At 37.1% G+C, this 17466-nt stretch overlaps 1 protein-coding gene across 4 annotated transcripts in view; it reads right to left on the minus strand.

Annotated features, from left to right (window-relative positions):
• The window catches only part of Erc1 (ELKS/RAB6-interacting/CAST family member 1), a 296730-nt gene that overhangs the window by 117117 nt on the left and 162147 nt on the right, over positions 1-17466 (minus strand). For all 4 annotated transcript variants that reach the window (XM_052174710.1, XM_052174709.1, XM_052174714.1 and 1 more), the window contains one exon: positions 5189-5349. In XM_052174710.1, coding sequence (XP_052030670.1) covers positions 5189-5349 — 161 coding nt within the window. The remainder of the gene's footprint in view (positions 1-5188; positions 5350-17466) is intronic.

Below are 17466 nucleotides of genomic sequence, written 5' to 3' on the forward strand. Positions count from 1 at the left end.
ATGTTCTGCTAAAGCAAGCGTGTAAAAGGACATGTGATGAAGATTCTTTGCTAAGGACACACATGCATTGGCCCACAAAGAGACTTGTTTCTTACTTTTAAACATGAGGACCTGTTGCTTGTGCTGTTTTTGCTTTGTTCTCTTGACAATAGAGGCGATGATGTAATTGTAAAACACCAGCAGTTTCAATTTTGGGTGCAATTCATGCAGCAATGGCAAAGGCATGGAAACAAGTGTTACCTATGATTTGAAAGCCACTGTTCACTCTCTGACTCTCTTCTCTCTCTGACCCCTTTCTCCCCGACCCCCATGTGTTCTGGTCTGGCCTCCCCTGCCCCCTTTTCTTCCCCCTCTCTCTGCCTCTACTCCTCAAACTCCCCAAATAAAGTCTATTCTATACAAGAATTAAAAACAAAACAAAACAGCAAGCCAGTGTTCCAAAGAGTTTACCATTGCCTGTCATTTGGTTTATGGTGGTACAGGAACTTGTGGGGGAAGCACACTGGTATTTAATGCTCACTGTGGAAAGTGAACTCACAAATGCACGGTGTACTTTAAGTACTGCCATATAACAACACTGAGGTGGAGGGAAGCCCAAGAGTCTTAACTACGATGCAGTGATCTTTGTACTATTCACCTGCGTACTGACAGCATTCATAAAGTCTTAATCGTTTATTAAGCTCTGTCTTACTAAGCAGTGACTTATTTAATTCCAACTAGATCATACCTTTCTCAGAATGTCTTATAACTGACTTTAAAATTTTATGTTATAAATCTAAATGGTAAGTTAAAAAAACTTTTCTAGGTGAGGTTGCAGAAGATTAAGGAAAAAGAAATGGCTATTCAATTTAGACCTAAAGGTAGACTCAGCAAGGAGAAAGAAACAGTGGCCCCGGTAGAGAGCCACCAGCTGACTGATGGAGGGTGTGCAGCTCTAGATTCCCAAGCAACTAAAGAGTTATTCTTTTCTTCCCTTCCCTGAATAGATCAATTCTTAGAACTATTAAATTAATAGTCTGATAAACATATGAGATTGAAAAGGGTTTGAAGAGAGAGTTTAGCAGTTAAAACCATTTTACTGTGCTTCCAGAGATCTGAGTTTGGTTCCCAACACCCGCACGAGGGAGCTGACAAATACCTCTAACTCCAGGTCCAAAGAATCTGAAACTCTGGCCTCTTCAGGCACCTCCCCACATGTGACATACTAATATCACAAGAAAAATAAAAAGGAATGAAAGTGTTTTCTGAGCTTTGTTTTGACTATTAAGGAGAAGGGACTGCTAACTAAATTCAGGACAGACTAAATCAGTTTGTCCAAATCTTCATTTAAACTTAACTTAAAATTAAAATTACTAGAGTCATTCTTTTCTTACTTTATATTTTGTCTTGTCTCCTTTCAATCGTTTTTCTTTCTTGAAGGAAAGAGTCTAACATTAAAGGGTAATAAAAAAAATCATAGTTAACAAAATTTCAGCATAAAAAAGGAAAAGAAGACCACTGTGGGATTTGCAAATAAAAACTGTTCCTTCTCTTTAGGATGGTTAACCAGCTCAAATGTTCCTAATGAAGCACTGGCAGCCCCCCAAGAGCACAGTTTTACATCTCCCCAGACTCATGGCTGCACTTATCTGGAACAGATGCTCCAAAGTTATAACTATATATGCTAGAGATGGAAAAGAACTAGTCAGTCATTTTTCTTGGTTTGATGAGGCCAGGATTGTTCCAGAAAACTGGACAATTGCAGTGTGTTACTGAAGAATTTTATGTATAAATGGGTCATGCTGTCTTCTTGTGAAAGGCCATTTCTCATTCTGGGTACAGAGTGATATGCAAGCACGGTTAGGTCCTCATGCCATTTCTCATGGCAATCCCAGCCATTTCTTTGACACTTCATGCTCTCTAGTTACATGGATAAAGCTTTCTAGTGTGCTTAATTATTAATAATTTAATTTAATGGGCTTAAAGGATCTCGGTTTCCCTATAAATCATCACCAGGAAAAACTAAAAAAAAGTTTACTAGTAACTGCTTGCTGTACAAGATGCTGTTCTCAAGTCTATGTAAGCAATCTATCGATCATTTCTTATGAAAGGTCATCATTTTAAAAATGAGAATATTGCTGGGTGAAGAGGCTGAATCATGTGCTGAAGCCAGAGAGCCAGAAGAGTGCGTGAGACCCAGGGTCTTTTCCTGCTGGGAGATGTTCTTCCTAGTCACTGAGTACAGACACTCATCAGCAGCCTCACAAAAATTAATAACTACAAAGGACATCCTGAGCAAATTCTTAGAAACAAGACACAACACAGACAGGATGATTAGAAATGACTCAGCAAATGAAGACTAGGAATCCAAAACCAGAATGAAGACTGACTATGTGATGGCTAGTCTTGGTCAACCTGACTACACCTGAAGTCCACTAAAGCCCAAGCCGCTGAGCTTAAGTCTGAATCCTTTTAGGTTAGAAGACACCTCATCCCCTACCCCTTTTAAACCATTTGAGGCAGAAAGTAGGAAGACCCACTGAAAATCTGGGCCACAACTTCTGGTGGCAGCCTATTTTAAGGACACAAAAAAGGAAGCTCTTGACTTTTGGCTGCCCTCACTCTCCCTTTCACTGGCAAGAATTTTATCCTGTTACTGAGGCATCCTTCAGTGATATTAGAACCTAATTCTTTGGGGTTCCAATGTATACTGCAGTCAGCTGAGGCATCCAGCCTGGGGAACGGAACAACTATAGGATTCTTGCACTATCTGCTGTGGAACGAGCGCTGTTGGATGAGCCAGGAGTACAGCCAGTAGACCATTCTAATAAATACCCTAGCAACAGTTCTACCCCTCTAGAAAACCCTGACTAATATACTTTGGCTAGCTAGTGAAAATGAACTGAAAATTTACTGGAATCAGAATCCTTAGCATGTCATTTATAGTGTTTTACGTATAATTCAACTTAGATTAAATGCACAGTTTTTTATAGAGGATTTCTAAGTCACAGTATTGTGTGAAACTTAAGAAAAAAGCCACATTAAAATGCTTAGGTGTTTCACATTATGCCGCAGATGGAAAGAATACTAATGGTGTTTTGTGCCAATGGAAGAAACATACCAGCTGATCTACAGGGCCATGAGGAGAGAGGCCTGGTACCACCATTTTTCCTAGAGACGATCTAGACAGTGGTTAGGCATATAACAACAAGATGTTTATAAGAAGGAGAGTAATAGACAAGCACCTTACACAGTATGAAAACAGAGATAGTAGGGGAAATTTAGAGCCTGAAAACTTTTAAAATGGTAGAATGTATATGACAAAGCTTGCGAAATATCTGAGATAAATCATCATAAGGGCTGGATGGAGAGGGTGCAGTGATTAAGAGTACTTGTTGCACTTTGAGGGAACCATGGTTTGATTCTCAGCACCCACATGTAACTCCAGTTACAAAATGCCTTCACTTGCCTTCATAGGCTGGAGGTAGACTTGTACTACACGTGAAGCAAATACTCATAGAATAAAAACATAAGTAAATCTTTAAAAAAAAATATATCATGATGTCACAGTTATACAGCATGGGTGACTAAGAGAATAGAGAGATGAGTCGGCCCTAAACAGCAGGTGATTAGTGTTTTATTTCAAGTTTTTAAAAAATATCCATTCTGCTGACACACACCTCTATATTCTATACTCTGTTAATCATGCGTGAGTCAAGATCTTATTAATAAGTTTTGCTAATCATGGTATTATTTGGAGTAGGGAGGCAAGGAATTTTATAATGAACTTTGGTACTGTGTTACTACAAAACAAACCCACACAATCACCTCTAAATTCCAGTATTTTTTTTTAATTGTTTCATGCTGTATCAATAAAAAAAAGGAAATTCCAGTAGCAAACAAACTATTTTTCTGAAACTTGCCATCTGAACTGAGTGGGAAAGCGCTGATAAGAAAATGGATTACCTGTGTTTAGGAGATACAAAACAAAACTCATCCAGTGTTACTCTGACAAGAAGCTGGCAGATCCTTAGCAACTGTATTTATCCAGGTATTCACAATGTATCCACAGTTCAAAGCAACAAAACAGAGGCATGAATAGCTTAACTACTATGTGGTGGAAATAATATTATTTTAGCTAGAGAGACTGTGTATTGAAGTAAAGAAGATGACAGACCAGGAATGATGAGAGAAAGCACAGGAATATTAGAGTGGACAGACCAGCATGTTATGAAGAACAAAGAACATTTCTCAGACAACGGAGAAGACAGCACAAATACTGACAACTTTACATGACACTAGGGTCTAAGGTAGCCCACCAGAAACTGGGTTTGGCAGAACAGGAGAGTGTTTTAGATGTGGGTGAGGGCTGTTAATTGTAAATGAAACAATACTACTACTGGAACTTCAAGAGACATGGAGGCTTACTTGTTTTTAACAAAAGGTCACAAAAGCCCTATTTGTACATAATAGCAGATACAGATTTCAATCTCAGGAATATCACTATAGGAAGCAAGAAGAAAAGGAACATAGCAATGCTTGGCTGAAAGTGAAAATTTTATAAAGATTAAGTGTCTGGTGTGGCAAAATATTAATTAGCAAATCAATGGGTAAGTATATGGAAATTTCCTATATACCATTGCTATGAACATTTGGAAATGTACATAGCTTAATTTTTTCCCTTAATTAAAAATATTGCATTTTCTGTGTCTGTGTGTGTAAAAGTAAAGAGACAACAGTGTGAAACTGGTCCTCTCCTCAAACACTTACATGGGATTTGGGGATAGAACTCAGGTCATCAGGCTTCACAGAGTACCTTTGTGTGCTACGCCATTTTGCTGGTCCTAGAGTAAGTACTTTTATAATGTGTCTAAGATACAGGGTGATAGTAAGACATGAGAAGCAATATCCTCTTCTCCAGTCGACCTCACTTCTGCAGATGAGTTTTAACATTTCAAAGAGTAATTCAAAGATCACGTTAGCACACTATAAAATGAAGTACAAAAGAAATTAAAAAAATTTTCATTTGACTAGGATTTGTGCCATGCTTGAAGAAATTTGTTCTAGGGAGTAGGAGAAACAAGTAGGCATGCTTGACTGATAGCCTGTGTAATGCAGCTACATGTGCTAGGATAATACACAAAGACAGAGAACCTGAACACACTCATTCCAACTAAGTGGAGCCAACAAACCAAGGCGAGAGACTTACTTCATCTCCAGAACTTCCTCTAAGTGTTTCCTTCTCTCTGCCCGGAGGTTGGTTAGATGCGTCTCCTTCTCGGCCAGAGACTGCTGGGTGGAGGACAGCTTAGCTTTCATGGACTCCAGTTCCTGCTTCACCTTCTCCATAGCCATCAACAGCTCTTCCACCTATGACAGACACACACAGAAAGAAAAAAAGTAAAACACCATGGTCAACTACAGAGAGTGCTGGTTGGCCATGGGCAACACCTGAGCAGATAAACGGGAAGGCACACAAGGTCAGTTTGAAATTTCCAAACTCCTTCTGGTCATGCACATATATCAAGAATAAATACGGTATAAATTTACATCTGTGGTACTATAGAGTTTATCCATGACTATAAGTTTGGTACCTAGCAAACAACAACAACAACACACACAAACACACACATACATACAAACACACACACACACACACACACACACACACCCCACACACCCCAAATAAATAAATAAATAATTAATAAATAAATAAATAAATAAATGTAATAAGGAAAGGTTACTGGGGGGGATAGGCCCAGCAACGTGGCTCAGCTAGTAAAGCCTAATGATAATTGATGGCCTGAATTCAAACCCAATAATAATAATAATAATAATAATAATAATAATAATAATAAAAGATCTAAGAGTCAAAAGGAGAGAATTAACTCCACAAAGCTGTCTCCTGACCGCCACAGGAGGCATGTGTGCACTCCCTACATCACACATGCACCAGCCGCCTCCACACAAAATAAAAATATAAACTACAAAATAGTAACAATTATTTATAGGGGGATCTTAGGAAAGAACAGCCAAACCTGAGTAACAGAAGCAGCATAGACAGAGAACAGTATTTATACATCTGGATTAAGTTCTGTTGCTTACACTGTTAAGGAGTTCTTTAAAAAACAAAACAAAACAAACAACCAAACAAACAAAAACCCTAAGCCTTCTGGTTTCTGTCTGTGCCCAGAGCGGACCCTCTGCCACAGTGCTCCATACCCAAATACCACCGTGAGAGAGCTGGTCTCCCAGGAATGCTGGTACTCCTATGAGCACAGGTAATAATACCACTTCTGCTCAAATTCCTGGCCCAAGAGGGACCAGCCCAGAGTCGTCAGGACACAGGAACCAAGGAACAGCCCAGGACAGGATCCTTCAGGTTTCTGTCTGCAACCTGGAGCTGACCCTGTGCCACAGCTCTCCATACCAAAATTCATTCCAGAGAGAACTGGTCTTCCAGGAGTACTGACACACAGGCTTGCAGGAGGGATAAACCATAATCAGAGACAGCAAGACCAGCTAATACCAGAGATAACCAGATGGCAAGAGGCAAGAATAAGAACATAAGCATCAGAAACCAAGGCTACTTGGCATCATCAGAAATCAGTTCTCCCACCACAGCAAGCCCTGGATACCCCAACACATCGGAAAAGCAAGACTCTGATTTAAAGTCATATTTCATGATGATGAAAAAGGTCTTTAAGAAGGGCATAAATAACTCCTTTAAAGAAATACAGAGAACACAGGTAAACAGCTAAAAGCCATCAAAGAAGAAACACAAAAAACCCTTAAAGAATTACAAGAAAACACAGCTAAACAGGTGAAGGAGTTGAACAAAACCATCCAGGAAACACTGTGAAACTAACAGAAGTTATGGGCCAAATGGATTTAAGAGATATCTACAGAACATTTCATTCTAAAACAAAAGAATATACCTTCTTCTCAGCACCTCATGGTACCTTCTCCAAAACTGACCATATAATTGGTCACAAAACAGTCCTCAACAGATACAAGCAGATTGAAATAATCCCATACATTCTATCAGATCACCATGGACTAAGGATGGTCCTTCAACAACAAAAACAACAGAAAGCCCACATACACATGGAAGCTGAGCAATGCCCTACTCAATGATAACTTGGTAGAAAGGAGGAAAAAAAAGAAATAAAGAAATTAAAGACTTTTTAGAATTTAATAAAAATGAAGGCACAATATACCCAAACTTATGGGACACGATGAAAGCAGTGCTAAGAGGAAAAGTCATAGCCCTGAGTGCCTCCAAAAAGAAACTGGAGCAAGCACACACTAGCAGCTTAACAGTACACCTGAACGCTCTAGAATCAAAAGAAGCAAATACACTCAAGAGGAGTAGATGGCAGGAAATAAACTCAGGGCTGAAATCAACCAAGCAGAAATAAAGAGAACTATATAAACAATCAACAAACCCGGGAGCTGGTTCTTTGAGAAAAATCTTCCTTCCTTCCTTCCTTCCTTCCTTCCTTCCTTCCTTCCTTCCTTCCTTCCTTCTTTTTTCTTTTTTCTTTCCTCCCTTCCTCCTTCCCTCCTTCTTTCCTTTCCTTCCTCTCTCCCTCCCTCCCTTCTTTCTTTCATTCTTTCGTTCTTTTTTTTATAAATATATTGTAATAGGAGTCAAACTGAAAAAGAAAACTTCAGTTGAGAAAATGTCTTCATCAAATTGTCTAGTAAGTAAAAGATCACTGAGTTATTTTCTTGACTGATGATTTACTATACTGCAAGAGCCATCCCTAAACAGTTGGAATAAGAAATCAGTCTGCACAAGATAGTAATTCTATTCCTTCATGACCTCTTCTTCAGTGCCTGACTCCAAGTTTATGTTTGATATCCTGTCCTGACTACCATTTATAATGTACTGTAAGATATAAGATGAAATAAATTCTTTCCTCTCCAAAATAAATAAATAAAATTGAAAAAACATCTAAAATTATATCATCAGATAAAAGAGGCACTATGCTTCAAAAAATGCTTGGAAAGGGAGGCTTTGACAGAAAAGGATCTGGAACAAACAAAACACATGTGCAAGGAACAAAACTACAGAATGCTAAAGACAGAGAAGAGAAATAAAGAGAGGACTGTCTAAACGTCAGGAGCCATTTTCACTTATTCTGATTATTTGCCAAATTTGAATTACTTACACATGTTTAATTAGAAAGTAAAAGCTATAGCAATGAAAGCATATCATTACCAAAAAGTTCTCTCACAGGTAAGCCTGGAGCAATGACTGCTGAAGTTTGTATTACACTACTGCTCAGCTTGCTAATGACTGTTCTTTTCAGAAGTAGAGGAGGGTTGGTAGAGAGGGACTCTGCCATTCAGTCATTCCCACATGAACCAATTTTTGTGCTAAAGCTTAGCACAGTAAGCATACCAGAGCTGTTGAAAGGCTCCTTCCAGTAAAAGCCTAACCACACCAGGTGCTAAATACCAAGAAAAGCATCTGGTACCCACATTAATTATTTTATATATATTATATATTAAGATAGACACACAGACACATCTTCCTAAGAGCTCAAGCTGCCTCTTGACCTAATGGGGGTCCTCAAATTGTTGGGTAGATCTCCCTGGGGCATGTTTGCAAAATTTACAGGGATATACATTAACCTGAAATGTCTGGAAACTGCCAATAGAGTTAATTCAATTCATTTAGTTCATGCAAAACTTTTCTAAAATTGAGTAATTATGTTAGGTGGAGATTCTTATGTTAAGCATGAAATCAATGGTGGCCACGCACCATGTACTGGTGTTCTAACACAGAAAGAGCAGGGATGTAGTCACCAGCATTTGTTATCATATCTAGACAAAACTCAAAAGTCTCCCAAGCATTCTGTGTTGCAACATCTCTAGAAATCAAATTTATCAGTTTCTTACATGCCCTAAAGAGTTTACATACACACCAGCAAGCATGTATGAAGAGTCAAGTCTTCCTTTCCTACACAAAAAGGCAACATATACCCCTTTGTGGCTAAACACAATTTGCTAAGTCTTTTACAGAAATGCAAAATACAGAAAGACACAAAATAAATATACACTTTAAAAATGTGATCCAAGTCAATGTACCTTGTTACCATGTAGATTAATAAACACAATATTGTCAGCAACTCAGAAACTGCTTCTGTACCACTGCTTTTCCACACTTGACTACTCAACTGTTTTAACTTTGTGAATGGAATTATACAGCACACAGTTATCTGGACTTTTCCCTGAGACCCACCCTTGCAGATCATATGATTATATTTCTGTAATTCTCGAAATTACATATTCTATTTTGAGAAAACAGTAAGACTGATTTTATGATGCTTTAACAGAAAATATTCAATTGAGTAGAGCTTAATAAACATGTTATTTCTTTTATGTTTGGAACATTTTGTGCCCTGTGTATGATTCTGTCTACATCAAAGTCCTAGAATATTAGATAGAACACTATCTTTATAAACTCCTGATTATTCATCTATGAATTTGTAAAACACACACTACAATAGTCCAAATTAAATTTTTATGAGTATATGTATCTAAATGACTTTACGGCACAAAAAATTAAGCTCATGTTTTTCAAAAAAAAAATCTTGATGTACTTTTAGACAAGATAAGGAATAATTATATAGTCAGAAAAATAAGAGAGCCTCATTGCATATAATTACTTTCAAATTTCAGAAACAAGCAATGTGCAATATTTTATGTTTATAAAAAAACCAAGAGCCTATATCAATTTTCCAGAATTAACAGCAAAACAGACATGTATCCCTTACCCACGGCTCTGCCTCCTGCAGTTTGTCACCTGTAGTCTAAAAACAGCAAATGAAAAATTCCAAAAATAAACAATTTCTAACGTTTTAATTATACAGCAACCTAAGTAGTATGATGAAATGTGCTCCTCTATCATGAATTACCGGGAATTACTGTTTGTCAATTATCTGTGCATGCTGTCTGCCTACAGGTCATTCAGTAGCGACCTCAGGGATCAAAATCCTAACTCCATCTTACAGAGTTTGTGCTCAAGTAATGTTTATTTTTCTTAATAATGGCCCTAATGTGCAAAGTGATGCTGACAATGAGAAGGTTAAAGGGCTCTCTTTAAATAAAAAAGTATAATAAGCTGTGTTGAAAAAGAGGCTGTACCTACATACCTTCTAATGCAGTAGGCCATTCTACAGACTTTGTTATTGTTGCTATTCTCTTACTGTGCCTAATTCATAATTCTTAAAGTCGCAGTTTCAGGCATCCATTGGTGAGAATTTAAGAAAGGATCCCTACATGCAGGAGAAAACTATCGTATCAATGAACAAGTTGGTGGAGTTATTTCATTGTATCCCCTACATTCCTGAAAAGTAATCTACATTCCTTTTTTTTCCTATTTTTTTCTTTTTTTTAATTGAAAACGTAAGTAAAAACACGTTTTGATAAAATTAAAGATTTATATGGAAAATATTTCAGATACAATAGAAGAGATACATAGAAAAACAAGTGAAAATTGACAATTTTCATGGAAAAATAAAGAGTAAAGTGGTACACATAAAAACATTGCTAAATTAATTGAATTATAAAATCGAACATTTTATGATAGAAATGAAGATTTACATGGAAAATATTTCTGATAAAATTGTTAATTGAAAGTGGAATTATAAACATTTTCTGATAAACTTGAAGATTTACATGGAAAATATTTCTGATAAAATTGAAGAAATATATAGAAAAACATGTTAGAATTGAAGATTATCATGAAAACTATACAGATAAAATGCATAAAGATAATTCTAAGTTGATTGAGGTAGAATTATAAACATTTTCAGATAAAATTGAAGATATACATGGAAAATATTTCTGATAAAATTCAAAAAATAAATAGACAAACACATTAAAATTGACTATTTCATGGAAATTTTCACATATAAAATGGTAGATATAAAACCTCTAAATTAATTAAAGGTGGAATTAGAAACATTTGTGGTAAAATCAAAGATTTACATTGAAAACATTTCTGATAAAATAGAGGAAATATATAGAAAGACATGTTAAAATTGAAGATTATCATGAAAAATAATGATGTTAAAATGGTAGACATAAAAAACATTACTAAATTAATTAAAAGGGGAATTACAAATGTTTTCTGATAAAATTGAAAATTTGCAGGAGAAATATTTCTGTTAGTCTATGTCTTTTTCTTGGGGAGTTGAGTCCATTGTTGTTAAGAGATATTAAGGAATAGTGATTGTTGCTTCCTGTTATTTTTATGTTTGTGTGGGTATCTTCTTTTGGGTTTGTGGAAGATTACTTTCTTGCTTTTTCTAGGGTGTAGTTTCCCCCCTTGTGTTAGCATTTTCCATCTATTATCCTTTGTAGGGCTGGATTTGTGGGCAGATATTATGTAAATTTGTTTTTATCATGGAATATCTTGGTTTCTCTATCTATGGTGATTGAGAATTTTGCTGGGTATAGTAGCCTGGGCTGATATTTGTGTTCTCTTAGGATCTGTATGAGGTCTGCCCAGGATCTTCTAGCGTTCATCGTCTCTGGTGAGAAGTCTGGTGTAATTCTGATAGGTCTGCCTTTATAAGTTACTTACCCTTTTTCCCTTATTGCTTTTAATATTCTTTGTTTAGTGAATTTGGTGTTTTGATTATTATGTGCCAGGAAGACTTTCTGTTCTGGTCCAGTCTGTTTGGAGTTCTGAAGACTACTTGTGTGTTCATGGGCATCTCTTTCTCTAGGTTAGGGAAGTTTTCATCTATAATTTTTTTGAAGATATTTACTGGCCCTTTAAGTTGGAAATCTTGTCTTTCGTCTATACCTATAATCCTTAGGTTTGGTCTTCTCATTGTGTCCTGGAGTTCCTGGATGTTTTGGGTTATCAGCTTTATGCATTTTGCATTTTCTTTGACTGTTGAGTCAATGTTTTCTATGGTATCTTCAGCACGTGAGGTTTCTTCTATCTCTAGTGTTCTGTTGTTGATGCTTGCATCTATGACTCTTGAATTCTTTCCAAGATTTTCTATCTCCAGAGATGTCTCACTTTGTGATTTCTTTGTTTCTACTTCTGCTTTTAGATCCTGGATGGTTTTGTTCAGTTCCTTCACTTGATTGTGTTTTCCTGTAATTCTTTAAGGGATTTTTGTGTTTCTTCTTTAAGGGCTTCTGCCTGTTGACCCATGATCTCCTATATTTCTTTAAGGGATTTTTGTGTTTCCTCTTTAAGGGCTTTTACTTGTTGACCGATGTTCTCCTGTATTTCTTTAAGAGAGTTATTTAAGTCTTTCTTGAAGCCCTCTATCAGCACCAAGAGATATGATTTTAAATCCAACTCTTCCTTTTCCGGTGTTTTGGGTTATCCGGGATTTGCTGTGCTGGGAGAACTGGGTTCTGATGTTGCCATGTGGCCTCTATTGAGCCTTTACCTGACCAAAGACCAGTCCTCCCACTGATGCCCAAAAAGGCATTCCTCTGCCACATTTTTGGCTGGAACCATGTATACCCCTTGGTTGATGATTCAGTCCCTGGGAGCCTTGGGGTGTCTGGGTGTCTGAAGTCATTGTTTTTCCCATGGGGCTATAAACCCCTTCAGTTCCTCTGGACAACCCTCCAGATCCTCCGTTGGGGACCCCAAGCTCAGTCCAAGATTGGTTGCTAGTTTCTGCTTCTGAATTCGTAAGACTCTGGCAGGGCCCCTCTGGAGACAGCCATAAGCATGCTCCTTTTGGTACATGCTTCTCATTGTAGTGTTGGGGTTTACTGACTATTTATAGGATGAATCCCCAGGTAGGGCACTCGCTGGGTGGCCTTTACTTCAGACTCTGCTCCACACATTGCCTCCCTTGTTGCTCACTACTTCCTTTTCTTTTTCTTTTTTCCCTGTTTCTTTTGTTTTGAAAGATAGAGTCAAGCTGGTCCTGAAGTCACAGATCCACCTGCCTCTGCCTCCTTTTATGACATTTACATCTATGTGTGTGTGCATTCACATGCACAGACATACACGCATGCACACACCCCCCACCCCACCGCACCCCACCCCACTACCATATAGGTTCCAGGGATTGAACTGAGTTTGTCAGGCTTGACAACGAACTCTTTTACCTGATAAGCCATCTTGCCAGCCAACCTACATTTTTTTTTAAAGTTAGATGAATGCATTTCAAAGTAAATTACTGCCTATTTTTGTCAGTTCATAAATGTGAATAATTAGAATCTTCTGGCTTGTTTCGTCCATATGCTTTTTGTATTCTCTTTTTCCAAAAGGGAAGCCATGAGTTTAGATTCTAAATCAAGAATGAAATACCCATGCATTATGATACGGCACAGGACCTGTAATCAGAGATAGCCAGGAAGCACGATGCTGTACTTCAGCACTAACAGGATGGGCTCCTTAGAGCTGGGGATTGGGGTGGAGGAGCCTCATTCCAAATTTGGGGTAAGAAATGTACAAATGATCTCTGCTGCTAGAAAGCAAGCAAAATAAGGATTGTTGTAAAAGAACACCCAAAGCCTAAAACCAAGAGAAGCTTAGGGGGTAAGAGGAGAGGGATGGAAGAGAGTAAAATTACAGAGAAAAGAGAACTTAACTGGAAAATAAAATACAAAGACTGAGACTTCTCAAAATTGGTCTTCATCTATAGAATGCAAGGTTAGTTACTTAACATATAATTATCAAACAATGTAATATACTATGTTAGTAGACTACAGTATAAAATAATCGTCCTAATAGATGATTATATATTAGTATGATATATAATATTTATATTGTAATATATAATATATTATTAATTATACTACATTATATATTACAGATGATTATATATAGATTTAAAAAAAACAGCATGACAATTCCTACTACTTTCAGGAAACAAATAACTTAAAATCCAAGACTAGAACTTCTTCAATTGACAAAGACCTTTATGAAGAAGACTGAATGTTTTTCCCTCTAAGACTAGAGTGGCTGCTTTCGCCATTCTCCTTAACACTGTAATGGAGATGACTGACAAAAACAGATTAAAAGGCAATAGATGGCTGCTGAGAGAAGGAGATCCAGTCTTCTCCAAGGATGAGTCCCACATAAGCATCCAGTCCCAAGCAACGAGCCCAAAAAGTATGTACACAGGAGTGAGACTAAATGAACTCATCCAGGTTTTATTTATAAGTATATCTATATATAAATGTATATATACATATTTATTTATATATAAATATTTAAGTACTAATAAACAAATAATAAATCTATATACAAATATATATATATATAAAATATATGTACATGTAAGTATAAAACAGTAATAAAGAATAAGAGGTTATAAATTTGTGTGGTGAGCTGGAAGAGAGGGGAAGAGGAAATTGTGTAAATACAGTACTTGTATGGAATTCTCAAAAAGTAAATTAAAAAAAATGAAGTCATCCACATGTAGACAGGTAAGATGGCTAGCAAGCGATGTGAGTTGGATGTCCTGAGCCCATACACGGGTGAAAGGAGAGAAATAATCCACAGTCTCCAGCACATGCAGCTGTATATCCCCCACCTCATCATCCCCTTCTCTCAAACTAGTTAAACATGTTTTAAAAGTTATACCCATAGGAAAAGAGAACATGAAAATATCTCTAGCTGAAGAAGACATAATCATACAAAGGAAAACCTAAGGAATTCACACATGCAAAAATCAGTTATAATCAATGAACACAGTGAGATTTAAAAATATATATATCCATATACAGTAATGAATTAAATGATTTAATTTAAAACATCATTAAAGAGAATGAAATGTACAGCTATGCATTTCATGAAAGAAATGTGCATGCAAAATCATTGTGAAAAAGACAAACTTTTCTTAACTACAAGGAACACTGTTAAGACACAGGGTTGGTACGGACAGAATGATGGACAAGTCAACTAAGGGAAGGAAGCAGACTCAGAAATGATAGCTAACTTTTATGATCAATGGGTTTGGAGCCCCTCCCCCTTCTTTTCCTTCACAAGACTACTGCTAATGCAATTCACAAAGAAAATTCTTTTGACTAGACTATGGACAAAGGTAAAGTCATCTACATTTTTAATTTCCCATGCTATGCAAGTCCTGACAAGATGGCACCCTTGTTCTGTACAACCTGCAACACTTTTTGGATTCACTTGGTGGTTTCCTTACACCGTAATCTAATGTGCTCCTCCATATTCAGATTTCCTATAAACCTAAACATCTCCATAGACTGGGCTTTAACTTTTTGTTATTTTCAAACAATATCCCATCATGAGAATATCATGTAATTCCTATTGTGTCAAAAGGAGATATCTTATGGCTTACATTTTCTCAATTATATTTTAGGAACTTCTTCCATTACCTCCTTTAAAAAATAATTCATTTTTTGAGAGAAGCATGTTCCATAGTGTGTGGGACATGTGTGTATATGGACTTGAGGATGCCTGAGGAAGTCAGTTCTTGCACAAGTCGCAAGGATCAAACCCAAGTCATCAGACTTGGAAGCAAGTGTCCTTACTGCCTGAGCCATTTTCCGGTCCCATATATGATTATCTTAATAGTAATATGTGAGGATATAGATGTTTTAATTATTCGAGGACCACCTATGTAGTTTATTTCTGGATATCCCAAGTCTAATCTATTCCTAACTGTAGTTTCTATTATTTTCTTAGAGCTACACACAAATAATGATTCAAATCACTTCTCCCAGTTCAGAGCTCACTTGTTACTTTTGTCTCAGAATCTTTTAATACAGTATTTGAACATAATTTATCAAGCATATATTATAAGATGCATGACTATGTCCTGTCAATAAATATTCTTTACCCAAAGTCACATGATTACTTCCTACTTGGCATCACTGCTAGGCTGAATTAGTGGTCCCAATTCTCCACTCCTCCACAGCAGGGCTTCTCAACCTTCCTAATGCCATGGCCCTTTAAAATAGTTCCTCATATTGTGGTGATCCCCAACCATAAAATTTTCATTGCTACTTCATAACTGTTTTTGCTCCTGTTATACATTATAATGTAAATGTCTGATGTCACCCTGGTGAAGGGTTGAGAACTGCTGCTCTATAAGAACAGCATATAGTATACCCAAACAGCTGCCACGATCTCCTGGCATGGAGAAGACCTTGACTGCTAGGCTGTGTGAGCTACTTGAGCAATGGATTGTTAGCTGATGTGACACAGGCTGAGACTACTTCTGGCACTGTCAAATGAACAATCTTCAAAGTAACTGCTGACCGCAGATATGTCCTCAAACGAGCCATGTTCCCATTAAGGTTTCTAAGACACCAATATAAATCTCTGGGCTTGAAATTTGTGGGAAAGTTTTAATTTTCATTTTTTTTAGGTTTTCTTTCTCATATTTAACAAGCTTTGCCAAGTACTATTTTGCTTGGCACTGATAATTTACTCTAAATGTTCAAATTACTGGCAAAGACACCTATCGTTTTAACTTAATTCTGTGGGACTAGTAGTTATGAAAATACAAGCGTTCTAAATACCATCAACTGGGCATCACTCCTTCCTTCCAGGCTCACCAGAATTACTTTGGACTCTGCTGTTGCACTTCTGTAAAAGCAGGGTTGGGTTTGAAAGCCTATGTGCTCTTCCTCTTCCCTTGGGCTGCTCGGGACTAGTCCTTTCTTATTGTCAAATTAAAGCCCCAAATGCAAGCCTAAGAGTTTTCCCAGTATTTTGAACCCGACCTTTTCTTACTACTGTATTTTCCCTAGCTTTTAATTAACAAAAGTATGTATTTCAACAAAACTCTTTTAACTGTTTTCCTTGAGTCTAGTCCACCATGTTGAATAACATGTTCTACTTGAGTTCAAAACTTTCACTTCTTGAGTTTCCTGCATTACTAAAGTACAATTTTCTTAAAGAATATCTAATTTCCTATGCATTTGAGTGCTAGGTTTATAAAGTATTTCTGCCTCTGATCATATATATCCAAGTAAATTTAATTTTTCCCTTAAATTTATTTTAGTGTGTATGACTTTAATGTGTATGTGTTTTGTCTACATGCCTGTATGTGTACCATGTGTGTGCCTGGTGTCTGAAGAGGTGAATGTCAGATCCCCCAGAACTGGAGTTGTGGACAGTTGTGAGCTGCCATGTGGGTGTGGGTAACCACACCTGGACTGTCTGCAAAAGCAGCAAATACTCAGAAGTACTGAGCCACCACTCTGGCACTTCCAAATAAGTTGCAATGCATGGTATACACAAAGCAGGAAAGGCACCCAGACACCAGGATTTCCAGCTAATCACTTGATTTGCTGTCTGGCTACAAGTCAGGAAAAAACAAACAAACAAACCTGGAAGTCAATTCAAATTATCCTGTTTTCTGTTTCCTTTTTGCAACCCATGAGAGCACATTCAGCTAGTGAATCCAGGACTGATCACTCATTAATGGCTACTGGAAAGTTTGGAGTCACAGTCCCGGGGAAATGAAAGTATGACAACTGAGGAAAAGAAGAGATAAATCT

Source organism: Apodemus sylvaticus, chromosome 2 (assembly GCF_947179515.1).
Source record: "Apodemus sylvaticus chromosome 2, mApoSyl1.1, whole genome shotgun sequence".
NCBI lineage: Eukaryota > Metazoa > Chordata > Mammalia > Rodentia > Muridae > Apodemus > Apodemus sylvaticus.